The sequence below is a fragment of the Artemia sp. Qi Xiang Cuo genome, chromosome 20, assembly GCF_049724085.1.
Source record: "Artemia sp. Qi Xiang Cuo chromosome 20, ASM4972408v1, whole genome shotgun sequence".
NCBI classification, from domain to species: Eukaryota; Metazoa; Arthropoda; class Branchiopoda; order Anostraca; family Artemiidae; genus Artemia; species Artemia sp. Qi Xiang Cuo.
In genome coordinates, this window is record NC_142813.1 from 7,870,176 (window position 1) to 7,890,656 (window position 20,481).

Below are 20,481 nucleotides of genomic sequence, written 5' to 3' on the forward strand. Positions count from 1 at the left end.
TAATAAATAAAAGTTTACAGTACGAAATACTAAGAGCAGCAAATACATAAGTACATTTATATGCTTATCTTGATTTCAAATAGATAAGTCCCACTAAGTTTAATCTTACTGATCAAAAGTTACGCGCCAGAGAAAATATGCCTTATTTTTGAAAAAAGGGGGAAAAGCCCCTAAAAGTCATAACACTTTAATGAAACTCACACCACCAGATTCAGCGCATCCCTACTGTAGAAGTTTCAAGCTCCTTTATACAAAAATGTAGAATGTTGAATTTTTTTTTTGCCAGAAGAAAGATCACGGATGCATGTTTTTTTTTTTTTTTTTTTTTTTTTTTTTTTCAGGGGTGATCGTATGGACCCAGTAGTCCTAGAATATCGTGAGAGGGCTCATTCGAACGGAAATTAAATGTTCTAGTGCTCTTTTTAAGTGACGAACAAAACTTTAGGGCAACTTGGCCTCCTCCCACGCTCATTTTTTTTCCCGAAGTCACCCAATCAAAATTTTGAGATAGGCATTTGTTTCAAAATAGTCGAAGATCTAATAAATATGTCTTTGAGGATGACTTAATCCCCCATAGTTCATGGGGGAAGGGCTTCCAGTCATGAATTTTGCCAATTGTTTACAGATAATATTGGTTATTGGGAAGTATACAGACGTTTTCAGGACGGATTTTTTTCTGGTCGCGGGGGGGGGTCAGAGTTTGGAGTTACGGGGGAGGATCTTTCCATGGAGGATTTTTCGTGGGAGAAAGGAATTTTCCACGAAGGCGGAGCCGGTTTTCCCAGCGTTATTTAAAAAACGATCAGAAATTAAATAAAAAAAGAAGTTTTCTTCAACAGAAAGTAGGGAGCAACATTAAAACTTAAAACGAACAGAAATTATTACGTATATGAGGGGGCTCACCCCTATGTCAATATCCTTTTGATTATTCATGTACGGTGAGCCAAAATCAAAGATACATTAATTAAAAAACGATCAGAAATTAAATAAATAAAACAAGTTTTTTTAACTGAAAGCAAGGAGCGACATTAAAACTAAAAATGAACAGAAATTAAACTTTAAAAAACTGATATTGATACCAATAGATACATCAAAAGAATCAGATTTTTAAGCTTAATTAAAATATTTAAGTTTCATCAATTTTGGAGCTTACCTATCAAAAGTTAAGTGCCTGAGAAAATTTGTCTTGTTTTCGAAAAAAGGGGAAAATGCCCCCCAAAAATCATAGAACTTTAATAAAAATCACACCATCAGCGTATCCGAGAACCCTACTATAGAAGTCTCAAGCTTCTGTCTGCAAAAATGTGGAATTTTGTATTTTTTGCCAGAAGAAAGATCACGGATGCGTGTTTAGTTTTTTTTTTTTCAGGGGTGATCTTAACGATCCAGTGGTCTTAGAATATCGCAGGAGGGCTCATTCGAACTGAAATTAAAAGTTCTAGTGCCCTTTTTAAGTAACCAGAAAAATGGAGGGCAACTAGGCCCTCTCCCACGCTCTTTTTTTCCCCAGAGTCACCCAATTAAAATTTTGAGATAGCTATTTTGCACAGCATGGTCGAAAAATACAATAATTATGTCTTTGAGGATGACTTAATCCCCCACAGTCCCCGGGGGAAGGACTGCAAGTTATGAACTTTCCCGAATGTTTACATATAGTATTGGTTATTGGGAAGTATACAGAAGTTTTCAAGGGGGATTTTTCTGGTATTTGGGGGGGGAGGGGTTACTTGGGAGGATTTTTTCATGGAGGAAGTATTCATGGGAGAAGGGAAATTACTATGAAGGGGGCGCCGTATTTCCGAGCATTATTTAAAAAGATCAGAAATTAAAAAAAAAACAATTGTTTCAACTAAAAGTAACGAGCAACATCAAAACTAAAAACGAACAGAAATTATCACATATATGATTGGGTTCGCCCCCCAGTCATTAACTCGCTCTTTACGCTAGAGTTCTTTTTTTGTACTTTCATTAGAGCTGTTTATTGTAATTAACGGCCTTTGTGATTAAGGGGTCATTCTTAAAGAATCGAACAAAATTTGAACTTCAGCGTAAAGAACGAGTTATTGACTTGGGGGCGAACTCCCTAATATACGTAACACAAATATACTAATATAGTAGTTCGTTGCGTAGGTTAATTCGTAAGTTAAGTCAGAACAAAATTTCGAGAAAGCCATTTAACCAAAAAAAGGTAAAATTAATATGCAAATTTTATTTTAATTATTCATGTACGGTAGTACTGCAGTTTAGAGGAACCGTCTAGGGCTAATATATGATTATATTAGTTTATATTAGTTATATTAGTTTATCTATATTAGTATTATATTAGTTATTACTTTATATTATTTATTATATGATTATATTAGTTATTAGTTTTGAGGAATCGTCTAGGGCTAATATATGATTATATTAGTTTATATTAGTTATATTAGTTTATCTATATTAGTATTATATTAGTTATTACTTTATATTATTTATTATATGATTATATTAGTTATTAGTTTTGAGGAATCGTCTAGGGCTAATATATGATTATATTAGTTTATATTAGTTATATTAGTTTATATATATTAGTATTATATTAGTTATTAGTTTTGAGGAACCGTCTAGGGCTAATATATGATTATATTAGTTTATATTAGTTATATTAGTTTATATATATATTAGTTATTAGTTTATATTAGTTATTATATGATTATATTAGTTATTAGTTTTGAGGAATCGTCTAGGGCTAATATATGATTATATTAGTTTATATTAGTTATATTAGTTTATATATATTAGTATTATATTAGTTATTAGTTTATATTAGTTATTATATGATTATATTAGTTTTGAGGAACCGTCTAGGGCTAATATGTGATTATGTTAGTTTATATTAGTTATATTAGTTTATCTATATTAGTATTATATTAGTTATTACTTTATATTATTTATTATATGATTATATTAGTTTATATATATTAGTATTATATTAGTTATTAGTTTATATTAGTTATTATATGATTATATTAGTTATTAGTTTTGAGGAACCTTCTAGGGCTAATATATGATTATATTAGTTTATATATATTAGTATTATATTAGTTATTAGTTTATATTAGTTATTATATGATTATATTAGTTATTAGTTTTGAGGAACCGTCTAGGGCTAATATATGATTATATTAGTTTATATTAGTTATATAAGTTTATCTATATTAGTATTATATTAGTTATTACTTTATATTATTTATTATATGATTATATTAGTTATTAGTTTTGAGGAATCGTCTAGGGCTAATATATGATTATATTAGTTTATATTAGTTATATTAGTTTATCTATATTAGTATAATATTAGTTATTACTTTATATTATTTATTATATGATTATATTAGTTATTAGTTTTGAAGAATCGTCTAGGGCTAATATATGATTATATTAGTTTATATTAGTTATATTATTTTATATATATTAGTATTATATTAGTAATTAGTTTATATTAGTTATTATATGATTATATTGGTTATTAGTTTTGAGGAACCGTCTAGGGCTAATATATGATTATATTAGTTTATATTAGTTATATTAGTTTATATATATTAGTATTATATTAGTTATTAACTTATATTAGTTATTATATGATTATATTAGTTATTAGTTTTGAGGAACCGTCTAGGCCTAATATATGATTATATTAGTTATATTAGTTTATCTATATTAGTATTATATTAGTTATCACTTTATATTATTTATTATATGATTATATTAGTTATTAGTTTTGAGGAATCGTTTAGGGCTAATATATGATTATATTAGTTTATATTAGTTATATTAGTTTAACTATATTAGTATTATATTAGTTATTACTTTATATTCTTTATTATATGATTATATTAGTCATTAGTTTTGAGGAACCGTCTAGGGCTAATATATGATTATATTAGTTTATATTAGTTATATTAGTTTATATATATTAGTTATTAGTTTATATTAGTCATTGTATGATTATATTAGTTATTAGTTTTGAGGAACCGTCTAGGGCTAAATGGAAAGCAGGTCATCAGTGGTTGGGGTGGAAGGATGTCGTAAAGAATGATTTAAAGGAAATGGGAACTTCCTGGGAGGCTGTAAATAGAGAGGCTTTGAATAGACTGAGATGGAGGAGCAGCGTGCGTAGCTATGTTGGCCTCAGGCGGCTTGGTGCTGCGGTGAGTAGTTAGTAGCAATAGTAGAAGTTTTGAGGAAAATGTTTTGAAAACGGGTATTAATGTGAAAAGAGTACGAGTCCCAAATTGGCAGAAGAAATTGGCCAACAAAGATCAACAAAGGCCACCGTCTAGGCCAATAAAGGAGAGGAAGTGGTTAACCCAACCTTTGACCCTTCCGACTCTTTAACCTATTTAGTCCTTTAACCTAGTTAACCCTCTTATTCCATTTTAGCCAGACCTTTTAGCCAGTAAAAGACCTTTTTTACTCCTCATTTAGCCCTTCTACTAGGAATTTAGCCCTTCTACGTAACTAGGAATTTTCCAGTGATTTTTTTCAGTAGCTTTAAAAAGCAATGTTTATATTGAACTTAAAAAAAAATCTTCTACCTTTAGAAAAACCTTGCTTAGAATTTTCATAACTTTTTCCGTTAAAGCAAATTATCTAAAAACAAAGGTTCTTTTGGAAATTTAGAATGTAAAATTTACTTCATCTTAAAAAATTTGTTTACACCATTAAAAAATAGTGGAAATTGTAGCTACAAGTTCTATAAGGAAAATTTTTTAACTTCAAAACGCAGTGTTTATATTTTCACTTTGAAACAAATCCTTTTTTTACACTAAAAAACCTTTTGGAACTTTAATGCCTTTTTTATACCTATAAATTTTGTAACGGGCTTTTTTTAGTGGAACGTTAAAATTAAAAGCGTTTATACTTCAATTATAAAAAGAAAAGTCTATTTTACCTAAAAAGAAAACAATGTTGGAACTCGTAACTTTTTTTCATATCCACAAATTTGGAAATATTTTTTTTATACCAACAATCTTTTGACGATTGTTTCTGTAACTAAAGCGTAAAGTGTTAATGCTTCAGCCTAAAAAAAACTTTAATAACCTTCCTAGCATTTTTTGCAATTTTTTTAACTCTAAATTTTGTATTTTTTTCTTTTTTTTATCGGAAAATGCAGAGTACAAACTTCAAGTTTGGAAAAAATCTTCATATCTCAAAATTTTGATCGGACGACTTTGTGGGAAGAGGGTCAGGGAGAGGGGGCTAACTGGCCTTCAATCTTTTTGGTCGCATAAAAAGGGCGCTAAAACTTTTAATTTCAGTCCGATTGAGGACTCATCTGATCTTCTAGGACCATTGTTTCGGTACGATCACCCCTGAGGAAAAAAAACAACAAACAAATAAACACACAACCGTGATCTTTCTTTTGGCAAAAATACAGAATTCCATGTTTTGTAGAAATCTTTTTGGTCGCATAAAAAGGGCGCTAAAACTTTTAATTTCAGTCCGATTGAGGACTCATCTGATCTTCTAGGACCATTGTTTCGGTACGATCACCCCTGAGGAAAAAAAACAACAAACAAATAAACACACATCCGTGATCTTTCTTTTGGCAAAAATACAGAATTCCATGTTTTTGTAGATAGAAGCTTGAAATCTCCACGATAGGAATCTCTGATACGCTGAATCTGATGGTTTGATCGGAGTCCTTGACTTTTAGGGAGTGTTTTCCTCCTTTTTCAAAAATCAGCCAAATTTTCTTGGGGACGGGGGGGGGTCAAACCACCCTGATTTTCTTAGGCTTGTATCTTTTGGTAGGTAACACTAAACTTGATGAATCTTATGCATTTGGTATCATAGGCAGCGCGCTAGCGCTGCCTAAGTAAAGAACGATGTGGGCACAATGTGCTTTTGGTTTCTCCATACCCGGGCACTTCGTATCGAAGGAGTTGTCGTAGATACTTCGAAAAGGGCTCATTCGATTGGAAATTGGAGTGGCTAGTGCCCTTTTTAATAGTCGAAAGTTATTGGAGGGCAACTAGCCCCACCCCCAAGCCCATCATTCCCCCAAACACATCCAATCAAAATTTTTGAGTAAGCCATTTTGCTCAGCGTTGTTGATTTCCAGATAGAAAATATGTTTTTGAGGAGGTCACTCCCCCACAACTCTCAGGGCAAGGGTTTTAGGTTATGTCCTGGGGGCATATAAGGTTTTTATAGAAGGCGTTGTCGTATAAACTTCATAACAAGCTCATCCGATCGGAAATTCAAAGGGATGGTGCCCTTTTTAATAGTCATAAATGCTTGGCGGGAAACTAGCCCCCCCCCCAAGCCGCTCCTTACGTCAAACACATCCAATCAAAATTTTTGAGATAGCCATTTTGTTCAGCGTAGTTAATTTCCATATAGAAAATATGTTTTTGAGGAGGACAATCCCCCAAAACCCTCAAGGCAATGGTTTGAAGTTATGCCCTGGGGGCATATAAGGCTTTTAAAGAAGGCGTTGTCGCGGAGACTTCAAAACAGGCTCATTTGATTCGAAATTGAAAGGGCTAGTGCCCTTTCTAATAGTCAAAAGGCATTGGAGGGCAACTAGCTCCCCCCCCCCCCCCCGACGCCCATAAGTGCCCCAAACACATCCAATAAAAATTTTGAGATAGCCACTTTGTTAAGCATAGTTGATTTCTAGATAGAAAATATGTTTTTGAGGAGGACACTCCCCTACAAACCTCAGGGCAAGGGGTTTAAGTTATGCCCTGGGGGCATATACGGTTTTTATAGAAGGCGTTGTCGTAGAAACTTCAAAACAGGCTGATTCGATTGGAAATTCAAAGGGCTGGTGCCCTTTTTAATAGTCAAAAGTGATTGGAGGACAACTAGCCCCCCCCCACGCCCAGCAGTCCCCCAAACACAGCCAATCAAACTTTTGAGATAGCCATTTTGTTCAGCGTGGTTGATTTCCAGATAGAAAAGATTTTTTTGAGGAGGACACTCCCTCACAACCCTCGGGGCAAGGGTTGTAAGTTATGGCATGGGGGCATATAAGGTTTTTGTAGAAGGCTTTGTCGCAGAAAATTAAAAACAGGCTTATTATATTCGAAATTCATTGGACTTGTGCCTTTTTTAATATTCAAAATTGATTTGAGGGTCATTCCCGCCCTCTCCACGCCCATCATTAACCCTAACATATCGACTTTGAAGCTTGTGATTGCCATTTCGTTCAACGTAGTCTTAAGGTCTGTAAATTATATCTTTGATAATGACAACCTCTTTACATCCGTAAGGACAAGGGTTGTAATTTATGCCCTGGGGGCATATAAAGTTTTTATAGAACGCGTTGTCGTAGAAACTTCAAAAAGGGCTCATTTGATCAAAAATTGAAATGGCTTGTGCCTTTTATATTCACCGAAAGTAATTGGAAGGCAACTAACGCCCCTTCCACGTTCACCATTTCCCCAAACACAGCCACTAAACGTTGGTAGATGGTCGGTTAGTCCCATGCAGTTAAAATTAAGGAATCTATACCTTTGAGTTGGGCGCGCCCCACACAGTCTTCAGGGTCCGGACTACAGGTCGTACCCTGTAAGTAAGTTAGTTTTTATTGAAATCTTAGTCATAGAAACTTTAAAAAGGGGTTATTCAATTGGAAACTCGAAGGTCTATTGCACTTTTTAATAGTCGAAAGTGATTTGAGGGCAGCTAACCCCCTCTCTCGCCCACCTTTTCCCCAAACATATCCAATCAAAATTTTTAGATAGCCATTTTATTCAGTGTTTTGGATTTCCAGATAGAAATTATGTTTTCTATCAGAGGGCTGTGGGAGAGGAGGACACTCCCCCACAGCCCTCAGGGCAAGGGTTGTAAGTTATGCCCGGTGGGCATATTAGGATTTTACTGAACGCGTCGTCGTAGATACTTCAAAAATGACTCATTCGATTGGAAATTGAAATGTTTAGTGCCCTTTTTAATAGTCGAAAGTGATTGGAAGGCAACAAACACCACTTCCACGCCCACCATTTCCCCAAACATGTCCGATCAAAATTTCTTGATAGCCATTTTGTTCCACGAAGTTTAAAGTTCAGGAAATTATACCTTTGAGTAGGACACTCTCCCCATAGTCTTCAGGGCAAGGGTTAAAAGTTATGCCCGGGGGCAGATAATGTTTTTATTGAAAAGGGCAACTAAACCCCCTCTCACGCCCACCATTTCCCCAAACACATCCAATCAAAATTTTGAGATATCCATTTTGTTCAACTTAGTCGAAATTTCTGGAAATTAGGTCTTTTAGGATAAAAACTCCATCTGCGCTTTCAGGGCAAGGTAGTAATTTGTGCTCTGGGGTCATATAAGGTTTATATAGAAAGTTGTTGTAGAAATTTCAAAAGGGGATCATTTGATTTGAAATTGAAATTGCCCTTTTTAATTGTGGAAATTGAGTGGAGAGTAATTAACCCCCCTCTCACGCCCTCCATTTCCCCAAACACATTTAATCAAAGCTTAGAGATAGCCATTTTGTTCAACGTAGTTGAAAGTTCTGGAAATTATGTATTTAAGGTGACAAACCCCCGAGATTCCCCAGGGCAAGGATTGTAAGTTATGCCCAGGGGGCATATAAGGTTTTTAATGATAGAGTTGTCGTAAAAACTTCAAAAGGGGCTCATCCAATTGGAAATTGAGAGGGATAGTGCCCTTTTTAATAGTTGAAAGTGATTGGACGGTAACTAACCCCTCTCTCACGCCCACCATTCCCCCAAACACATCCAATCAAAATTTTCATCTAGCCATTTTGTTCAACGTAGTAGAAAGTTCTGGAAATTAGGTCTGTGAGGATAACAACCCCCCAACCTAGCCCTCAGGACGAGGGTTGTAAGTTATCCCCTGGGGGCATATTAGGTTTTTATTGAAAGGGTTGTCGTAGAAACTTCAAAATGTCTCATTTGATTGGAAATTGGAAGGCTAGTGCATTTTTTAATAGTTAAAAGCGATTGGAGAAAGACTAACGCCCCTCTCACGCTCACCATTTTCCAAGACGCGTCCAATCAAAATTTTTAGCCATTTTATTTAACGTAGTTGAAAGTTCTGAAAATTAGGTCTTAGAGGATGACAACCACCCTCACAGCCCTTAGGGTAAGAGTTGTAATTTATGCCCTGGGGCCATATAAGGTGTTTATAGGAAGTGTTGTCGTAGAAACTCGAAAAAAGCTCATTCGATTGGAATTCGAAAGGCCAAGTGCCCTTTTTCATAGTCGAAAGTAATTGGAAGGCTTGATATTTTTATATTAAAGATCGATATGGATATAATGTATTATTTTTTTTGTTGTCGTTGTTTAGACCAGGGCACTTTGTATTTCATTTATTTATAAATGTATAAATTTCATTTATTTATAAATGTAAATATCAATGTTTTTACTTTTATAAATTTAATAAATAAAATAATATTAAGATTTTGATTTCTAAACATCAGTATATTTACATTAAACTGACAATGTAAATTCATTCGTATTTCTTCTGTAAAGCAAAAATTATGTTCGGGCCCTGTAAAGGCATAGGGTTTTTGCGCCCAACTTATGTTAATTTCTGCTCGTTTTGAGTTTGACTCGGTTATTTATTGTAATTTCTGCTCGTTTTGGGTTTTATATATTTATCGATGCTGATTTGTGCTAGTTTCATGCTTGGTAGATTATTTGATTTTATTTTTGCTCATTTTTTGTTTAATGGAGTTCTTTACTTTTCTCTGAAAAACTTATTTTGTGGAAATTTTTTTTTAATTAATCAGCATAATAAGCCAATTCTTTTGATGTATCTATTGATATAAAAATTCTATTTTTTTACAGTTTGGGTTAATCATCAGCCGCATAGCTCCTTACTGCAGTTCGTTACCACGAACTGTTTGACTGCACTGTTCCTCCGATAATCAAGAAACTTGAGAGAAAGTTGTTGAGTACACTCTTGCGAAAGTGTTAGGCTTAGTCCCTCTCCCCCCAAGCAGGCAAATATCCAGGAATTTGTTTTGGGGGGAGGGGGAGGGCAATCCTTCAAATCCCTTATTCGGTGAGAAGTATCAGAAAATTATGGGAAAATAAAAAAATTGTGAGATTCCGGGGGGGGGGGGCGGAGAGCGGACCCGGAGCCCCCCCTGCGTAAGTGCCCCAAGGTCCAGCCCCCAGGGTCTCCTTAATATTTCCAATACTTTTCGAGGTGACTGAAATGAAAAACCACTTTTAAATTTTAAACTACGATCATTTTTATAAGTGGCGGATATCTTCCAATGGGGGGGGGGACCGCATAGTTTTCCATATAGGAAACTTTCCAGGGGGAAATTTTCCACGGGATAATTTTTCCAATAATGTCAAAATAAAAAATATGATCGTTATTAATAAACGGGAAGGGGGGGGGGGGTTTCTACAGAGGGAATTTTCCTTGAATTTTATTTCTTTTGAGATCCCAACAATGTGCGACAGGTAAGCTAGTTCATTATAAATTACTTTTAAAAACATCCTCCATCCGCAAACACTCAACAAACACCAAACATATTGAGTTCGTTTCTCAAATGTTGGGTGCGTTAAACTGATAACCTGCAATCAGGGGCGGCGTCGTTTGGGGATGGCAAGGAGGGGCAGGTGCCCCCCTCCCAATAATGTGGAGAAACAATATTATACATCCCATGCCCTTTGACTATCCAGATATGGACCCCTCTTGCCCCCCCCCCCAATAAAAAGGCAGGAGAATCAACCCTGCCTGTAATGAGTCTCCTTTTAAAATTTTCTATGATGTTTGTTTTAAGGACTTAATCAAATTGCCTATTTAATTGCCTATCATTGCCTAATTAATTAATTTAATTTCTTTAATCAATAATTTAATTGCCCTAATTAATTTAATTGCCTATCATTGAGGAATAGCATTTATTTACAATTAAATTTATACATTACTGTCATACTTATTCATATTGGCTAATTCACAATGTATGCAGAGATCTCATTAATAATTAATCCAATTCAAATTTGGCATCCTTGTCAAAACAAAACTGATAAAAATATGTTTTACCCCACTGATAAAACGGAAAGGACCCCTAGTAAAAGAATTAGTTGACGCTTTTAGTTCAAAAGAGTTATATCAAGTGATAATGAAATTTAATTTTGGGTTTCTCTCCTGTTTTATGTGCGGTTGCTGCAAATCAGCTGAAAATAAAAGCAAAGTTAAACAAAGAAAAAGCAAAAATAGTGGAGCTTCATTAGTTCCAAGAAGGAGACGTGCAAGAAATGCACCCGTAAGGCCTAGAAGAAGGCTCCGGAAACAGTCAATATCAGCTCTAAGCAGAGAAGAGTTGCAAAAACTACTGGAACTAAGAATGCAGCGACACATATACAGAGAAGAATTACAGAAATTTGTGTTAGTTAAATCTGCTTCCGATTATGTTACAAATCTATGGTAAAAAAAAGTGAGTTGTCTTTCGTAGTCTTTTAATTTATATATATATATATATATATATATATATATATATATATATATATATATATATATATATATATATATATATATATATATATATATATATATATACTTGTCACGACATTTTACAACGGATTTGTTAATAAACAAAAATAAAATATTTTCTTATTCAATTTATACCCAGTTGGTCAATAGGTATTATAATAAGGCAGGCACATAGGCCGGGTAAAATTCTAGTTTAGCTACTTTTTGCGATCTTGGAAAGAGGTTAGGTTAGGAACCTAATTATCCTCTAGAGGGAGAAGGAGTGGAGGTACGTACTTCAAAATATCTTTCGGGACATATTTTAGTCTGTAGACCAGGGCCGTATCCAGGATTTTTGTTCAGGGGAGGGGGGGTTTACTAATTTTTTACTTTTTTGGGGGGGGGTTACTAATTTTTGACTCAGTTTTCGACTAATTTTACTGAATTTTACCTAGGTTTTACTAATTTTCGACTTATTTTCGAGTCGGTCAAAAATTTCGGGGGGGGGGGTTCAAACCGGGTAACCCCCCCCCCCCTGGATACGGCCTTTCTGTAGACCCATCCCTGAAAGTTTCATTTTCCTAACCCAACCCCTTTCCATGATACCAAAAAGTAGCTAAACTAGAATTTTACAACAACAAAAAAGGCAAGGTTGTACCCAGGATTTTAGTTCGGGCGGGTGGGGGGCTACATTTTAGGGGAGCTGGGAGGCTTTGAGCCCCTTCCTCCTAGATACAGCCTCGGGTGTTTAAAATAGCGTGTTTTGTTTTGCAGTAGTGAAAAGAATAGATGTGAAGTCAATCTTGAGATGGGGTCATATTGATTAGTCGCATAAAAAACATTTATATAGTCATATAGATGACGGGCCATTAGTCATATTAAGACCAGTCAGATAAAAAATAAATAAAACAACCAAAATTCCCATGTCCACTTACAAGGTTTTTAGGCCCAAGCCCTTGACTGACTCTTAGTTTTATACCCTTACGAGAATTTTCTTTAAAAATAATAATTACATTTGATCAATGAAAACGATTAAAATACGGTATTAACATCGAATTCCATTTAGCTTTTCTAGAAACCCATAGGACGAAATCAAAGAAGAAAAACGAATAGATGTTTATGTATCCTGTATGCATTACTACACTGTTCATCCCACCACCAAGAAACTGAAAAAAAGTTGTGGAGTACACTCTTGCGAAGGCTTTAGGCATAAAGTCCCTCCCCCCTTCAAGGCCCTAGTAGTGGCAGTAAGTAACCGAATTAACGGCACTTCTTGACTATTAAGATCCCTGCGTCGACCCTGCAGCGTATTGCTACAGCAAGGTTCAATCTCAGAAGGTCCAAGCTAAGATCAAACCCACTGCGCCACATCATGACCCTTCAATGCCCTTTTAATGTATCGAAAACCTATACATACTATACAAACCTATTAGATATAATACACAAGCTATACATCCGTTGCACCGTTGCGGAGAACGGTGCCACCTCCCAATGCATCTTCAACATGGAAGTGGTACCCCTTAATGGGTTATGATTCGGCTCAAGTGCCTCTCGCCATAAAATATGTCACTTGCGAAGATTTTAGGTATAAAATCCCTCACCCATTCAAGACCCTCGTAGTAGTAGTAAGTAATCGGATTAACGAAGCTTCTTGACTACTAAGGTCCCTGCGTTAGGCCTGCAGAGTGTTGCTACGGCAAGGTTCAATCTCTGAGTCCCGTATTACCAAGCTCAAACCTACTGTGCCACGACTTGAGTATTCCAAGTTTTGGGTCCTGGAGGACACTACTTATCTCAGATATAATTTTGGTTATTTCATTTCTCGTTGTAGACCTTTCACGTTGTTTAGAATAATTTGAACCGTTTATAAAATATGTTGGACACCACTCCAAAATTTGGATAGTAATAATAATAATCTGTATTTGAAAGCCTTCTAAAGCCATATAGAAAAAAGACAAATAGTAAAGAAAAATTATACTCCATTTGACATTCTTCCCTTCCAATACAAAATTTCCTACTTGACTTGACTTATGTCTCCTGCCGGGCGCTGCTCGGCGTAGAGAGTGACGTCTGCTTCCTCCATCCACTTCGGTCCATGGCAAGCGTTTGCACATCGCTCAACCTGATATTTGCCATCGTCAGGAACTCGGACAGGCTGTCAGACCATCGTTTTTTCGGTCGGTCGCGAGACCGAAAAAACGGTCTCGCGTAGGAAATACAAAATTTCCTACTGCCACAATATACTGGGGAGACCCAGACCTCATTAGCCCACGAAGCAGCCTATCTTCCCCTTCTTGGATAATTGATACTTAGTCAATCGATGCAAATCGATTTCAAGTCAATTTGTCCCATTAAACAATTTACTTGTCCTTGTCCCATTTAACAATTTAGCAAGTATTAGTCAAGAAGATGGTCAAAATAAATTGATTACGTCAAATAGGAGTTTGATGCTTCAAGGCCCATTTAATGTATCGAATATTTTTCTAAATTAGAGACGCAAGCCTATAAATACTTAGAATAGATGGCATTGAGGTCGTAAAGTGGGAATTAATAATCTCAAACCAATTTTTCAAATACTTTTAAATTTTAAACTACGATAGATATTAATACGTGGCGGAAATCTTTCATGGGAGGGAAGAATGAGAGTTTTGCACAGGGTGAATTTTCCTGGGAGAAATTGACCCATGAAAAGAATGTTGGGGGGGGGGATTCCTTGAATTTTTATACGTCTCAAGAACGCATGGCAGGGGCGGATACAGGATTTTTTAGGGGGGGGGGGACAAAATAGGTTGATCCGATAAACTTACGTTAAAAGCAATTTTAATTAAGGCAAACTTGCGTTAATTAAGTAAATTACACTACTTTAGACTATCTTAGGGGGGGGGGCAGCCGCTGGATCCGCCACTGACGCAGGGTGGGTAAGCTAGTTTTATAAATTACTTTTGAGAACATCCTCCATCCGCAAGCATTCTAACAAACGCCAAAAAAGCTGTTTCCTCAGATGATTGAGTGAATTAAATTGAATACATGTAATGAATCTTTAAAAAAATAATGCTTGTTTCAAGGACTTAATCAAATAAACAACTGGACACTTTAATTATTTACCATTGAGGCGTTGGATTACATTACAATTTTTGCATTGTATTAGGTCAAACTAGGCTAAGTGTATGCAGGTATCTCATTAATAATTAATAAAATTCTAATTTGGAATACTCCACAAAACGAAACTGATAAAATCTACTTTACCCCACTGATAAAACGGAAAGAACTCTAGGTCAAATTATTAGTTTATTTTTGTAGTTCAAAGGAGGTGCATCAAGTGAAAAATGAAATTCAATTTCGGGTTTCTCTTTTGTTTTATGTTGGGTTGCAGTGAACCAGCTGACAATAAAAGGGAAGTTGAACAAAGAAAAAATAGTGGGGTTTCAGGAAGGAAACGTGCAAGAAATGCATCCATAAGGCCTAGAAAAAGGGTCAGAGAGCAGTCACTATCAGCAGGAATGCTCGTATCAGTAGAAGCGTTAGAAATACAAATGCAGAAACACTTAAACAGTGACGAATTACGGAGATTTGTGCTAGTTAAATCCGCTTACGATTTTGTAGTACAACATTAGCAATTCAGCAACACATAAAAAGGTGAAGAATATACGATATTTTATGTTACCAAATAAATTTGTAATAAAACTCAATTTGTAAATAAACTAAAAAAATGCCATTTAAGTTAGTTCCTCATTAGGTATTAAAAAAGGCTTGCATATAGGTAGCAAAGGTGTTTAGAGCTTATCCCCCTAAAAAAAATCTTGTGTGCATGCCTATTTCAAGCTATTTCTGCTTGGGAATAAAGGCTTAGAAAGAATACCCCTGTCTTCATTTGTCTTTTCACACGAAGTTGGCTCCAACTCTTGAATTCACTATGAGATTTCACTAATACCGAAATTCAATGAGCGCTTTTATGAACCAATCGGAGAATTCAACGAAAAATCTGATTGGCTTAAATTGGCGCTAGTTAAATCTCGGTATCATCAAACTCCCATTGTGAATAGACCATAAACCGTGCGTTGAATGACCATGGTACTGGAGGTGCTTTGCTAAATTCAAATGAAAAAGGTAAATGAAGACGCGGCTTAAATCTCAAGCAAACAACAGATGAAGTTGAAGGGGCTTCATGAATGGATGCTTTATGTCGGTTATTTTCCATGTCTGTGATATATTCAAAGAGAATATAAGTATAGTAACCAATGCCGTATCCAGGGGGGGGGTGCCCGGTTTGACCCCCCCCTCCCCCAAATTTGTGACCGAGTCGAAAATTAGTCTAAAAAGTACGTGTAAAGACAAAACCACGGGATGTTAGACAAAGTCCACGGGAAAAATTCGAGTAACCCCCCCCCCCCCCGAACAAAATCCTGGATCCGCTCTTGATAGTAACATACGCTTAAAAAAGTGACATTTGTGCGACAGTCTTGGTCCTCGATTAAGGACCACTCTCCGAACGGAAATCCTGTGCTTACTTAACACAAAAAAAATAAAAGTAGTTTCTGCCAACAACAGCCCCTTTCATATACGGAATAATTTCTGTTCGCTTTAAGTTTTAATGTCGCTCCTTACTTTCAGTTAAAAAAACTTGTTTTTTTTCATTTGATGACAAACTTAGATTGAAATAGTGTCTTTTGATTTAGTTAAACATCTCCAATAATACATTAAACATTACCTCAATTCGCACCTCGGGATAAAACAAAGTCCAATGTTGGATCTATTCCACTCCGTTGTTGACATGGTAGTTAAAACACTTTACATAACACTTTACACTTAACACTTTACACTTAACACTTTACATAACATATAACACTTTACACTTAACACTTTACATAGCATATAACACTTTACACTTAACACTTTACATAACATATAACACTTTACACTTAACACTTTACATAACATATAACACTTTACATAACACTTTACACTTAACACTTTACTAAATCAAAAGACACTATTTCCATCTAAGTTTGTCATCAAATGAAAAAAAACTAGTTTTTTTAACTGAAAGTAAGGAGCGACATTAAAACTTAAAGCGACCAGAAATTATTCCGTATATGAAAGGGGCTGTTGTTGGCAGTTTTTTATTGTTTTAAAAAATAAAGTTGTGTGACAGATTCAAAATTTAGCGTAAAGAGCGAGGTATTGAAGAGGGGACACCCCTTTCATATAAGGAATAATTTCTGTTCGTTTTAAGTTTTAATGTCGCTCCTTACTTTCGGTTAAAAAAAACTTGTTTTTTCATTTAATTTCTGAATGTTTTTGCATTAATGCAGCTTTGATTTTGGCTCACCGTACATAAATAATTAAAACGAAATTTGCATATTAATTTTACTTTTTTGGCTAAATGGCTTTCTCGAAATTTTGTTCTGACGTAACTTATTCGAATTAACTTACGTAACGAACTTCTATATTCGTATGTTTTATTATGTATATTAGGGAGTTTGCCCCCAATCGATACCTTGCTCTTTACGCTAAAGTTCGAATTTTGTTCGAATCACAAACCCCTGAATCACAAAGGCCAGTTAATTAGAATAGATAGCTCTTTTGAAAGTACTAAAAAAACTTTAGCGAAAAAGGCGAGGTATTGACTAGGGGTCGAACCCCCTCATATACATAATAATTTCTGTTTGTTTTAAATTTTGATGTTGCTCCTTACTTTCAGTTAAAAATTAACTAGTTTTTTATTTAATTTCTGATCATTTTTAAATAATGCTGGGAAATCCGACACCCCCTTCATAGAAATGTACCTTCCCCCAAGGAAACATACTCCATGGAAGGATCCTCCCCCATAACCCCCTCCTCCAACCCCCCCACCTTATCAGAATAAAATCCCTCCTGAAACGTCTTTATACTTCCCATTAACCAATAATATATGTAAACAATGGGCAAAGTTCATAAATTCCAGCCCTTTCCCCGGAAACTGCGGGGAATTAAGTCATCCTCAAAGGCATATTTATCAGTTCGCACCTCGGGATAAAACAAAGTCCAATGTTGGATCTATTCCACTCCGTTGTTGACATGGTAGTTAAAACACTTTACATAACACTTTACACTTAACACTTTACACTTAACACTTTACATAACATATAACACTTTACACTTAACACTTTACATAGCATATAACACTTTACACTTAACACTTTACATAACATATAACACTTTACATAACACTTTACACTTAACACTTTACATAACATATAACACTTTACACTTAACACTTTACATAACACATAACATATAAAAGAACAGGGTTCTGACTGTGTTTACGGCCCAGTTACACACTTTCCGACTAAGAGTTATTGGGACTTTATCAAATTGTGACTGCTTTTAACTGTTTGAATTTTTGACGACTTGCACCTGCAAATATTTGTGACTCTGACTGATTGCGATTGAAACCTCAACTATTTGTGACTATAATTGTCAAGGCATGTGACATTTGACTGTGACATTTTGACTACTTTGCTTTAGCAAAAAAAAACAAGCCAACCCCTCGGAAATGGAGCAGTGCCAAAGAGGCAGGGATAGACTGGCTGATAGGATCCGTAAAAATAAATTGATATACATAGGCCTGGGATCTTGGGTTTTTTAACCTTTTTTATCATTATTTATCAAGCATATTGATGAAAGATAGCTCGATCACTTTCCAAATTACAAGAAAGCAATAGAAAAGGAATAGAAAGAATAGAATAGAAGGAATAGAATAGAAAGCAATAGATATAAATTTTGTTTGGCAAAAAAGTAAAATTAAAAGTGCATCAATACAGCTTCAAACTGAGTTTGAAAATCGGTTTGCTGATTTAAAAAGATCTCACGTAAGATGTATATTTTTCAAAAAGCCCTTCGCAGTGCTGTCAATAATGTACTAAGTGATTTGCATATCAACGCGATATATTTTCAAAGTGATACCACACTTAAACTAGCTTTTAGAAAAAAAACAACTTGATGGATTTCTAAAGAAGTTTGTCTTCTGAATACTGCAAGGATTTAAAAAGGTTTACTAAGCAAATAATTTCTGTTAAGAAATTTTTATATATATATTTTTTATAAATTAATTTTTAAGCAAACTTTTTTAATTCTGAATTATCGAAAAAACAACACTGTTCTCGGTTATATACATTTAGACACAATACTACTACAAATATGCAAGCTATTGTAAAAAAAAATTGCAAATCAAATGCAACAACAAAAATCTCATTGTATTGACTACAATTAATGTCGTAAAAATATACATTAAGCATTAAAGCCTAAAATATTTGTATATAAATAGTATATACTGTTATCATTATGGTATACCTACAACAATACATTATAGTTTAACGACATATGACCAATGTGCGGCCCGCGTAATATCTCCACCTAAAATTTTGGCCCTTTTGTAACAAAAGGTTGCCGATCCACTGTCTAGAGGACAGATTTTACGGCAGGCTACGTCTCTACTCCTTATAGTGGCACGGTGTTGACTGAAGCGTTGTAAATACGTATTTTTGTATGGCGGCTTATATATGGTTTTAGCCAAATGTTATTCAGCTTCCCAACAACTGTTGAGGGTTTGGTTATTTGGGATGCAACAATTTTTGCGATTGAGCCATCCCTTGACAGTGCAGATCCCAGATAATTGAATTCTTCAACAACATATTTCCAGTTCCTCCCGATGTTGACTTCCTTTACAGTACATAGAAGGGGCAACTCTTTTCCCCAGTGGCAGCGAACAAATAACCAGGATTTTTTTTCGGGGGGGGGATTAAAAAAAAAGCATAATTTCTTATGTTCATTTTTGTTACGTTTTTACGATTCAGACAAACATTTCGAGGGGGGTTCAGACCACCTTCTCCCATGAATACGGCCTTGACCAGGCCTGCCAAATTTCTAGAATCGGGCCATTTTGACTCGCGATTATATTAGCACAAAACTATTTTTCCAAAGGAAAAATTTTTTCTGCTAATAAAAAAGGGTATCGAACACGTGAGCTCAATATTCGGAAGGACTTCAGGTCTAAGAATTGACAGTTATTCAAGCAGAAATAACTATAATAGGAAAATATAAACAAACAAAACTTACTGTAGAACTTCAGAAAATTGAGTTATGATTTTCTTCACATCATCAGCATCTTCACTCTCCACAGTCATGTTTTCAATATTAAATATGGGCGCAAAACAACTTAAAAGGATTTCGCTAATTTGTTGAGTTACTTGGGCTACTTTTTCGAAAACACTGGTTTCGTGAAGGCACAACCTAGACAGTTTATCCAGTACGATAAATGAGAAGTTCTTTGCCAACATCGGAAAGCCATTACCGTCTATCTGCTTCTGCTCCTGGAATTATCTGATTTATTATGACTTTACTGTATTCTATGCTATTCATCTTTTAGTACTAAATTTAAAAACAAATTCATTATTTTTTCTTTTCGAAATATCGACCGCTTTCTACGACTTTCTACAGCCAAACAAACCGAACTCGAACCCTATAAAACCCTTTGTTGACTCACCAATAAAAGTAATACCATAGACACAACCACCACAATCACAGTTACACAGCTCCACTCATTGAGAGGACATAAGTTGCATCTACTAATACTGGAAAAAGCAGGATAAGTGAAGGTTAGTGATGTCATATGTGTAATAGATTGAATCTTTTCGAAAACGGAAAAAATTTACAGAATTACTTTTATAGAAGAAGAAGCGGCAGTAGTTATGAAATATGATACACATAAAGAAGAAGAAGTGAATTTTGGCAAGTAGCCTATCTTGAATAGGCTACAGCAACCGTACAAGAAAATCGAAATATATTTTCTTGATTATTATCGCTTCTAATCAGTAGTTGTACCAAACATATCCTGCTCAAGTCATCCTCAGGGCTATACTGTGGTGTTTATCCTTCCCATAGTATAGTGCAGACGGTTTGATATCATCTATTTTCCCTTTTTATTTTAGTTTTATATTTGTGTTTAAAGCTTTTTCCAATAGGCAATGTTCAGAAGTCCTCCAAAAAAAA

General features: G+C 35.0%; 2 protein-coding genes across 2 annotated transcripts in view; one reads left to right on the forward strand and one right to left on the reverse strand.

The window, feature by feature from the left end:
* Window positions 1-20,481, forward strand: part of LOC148939831 (uncharacterized) — a 125,316-nt gene that overhangs the window by 90,241 nt on the left and 14,594 nt on the right. The window lies entirely within an intron of this gene.
* LOC148939834 (uncharacterized) overlaps window positions 1-20,481 on the reverse strand; it is a 100,972-nt gene that overhangs the window by 78,568 nt on the left and 1,923 nt on the right. Inside the window, exon 2 of the mRNA XM_089106402.1 lies at window positions 19,549-19,802. Coding sequence (XP_088962528.1) covers window positions 19,549-19,802 — 254 coding nt within the window. The remainder of the gene's footprint in view (window positions 1-19,548; window positions 19,803-20,481) is intronic.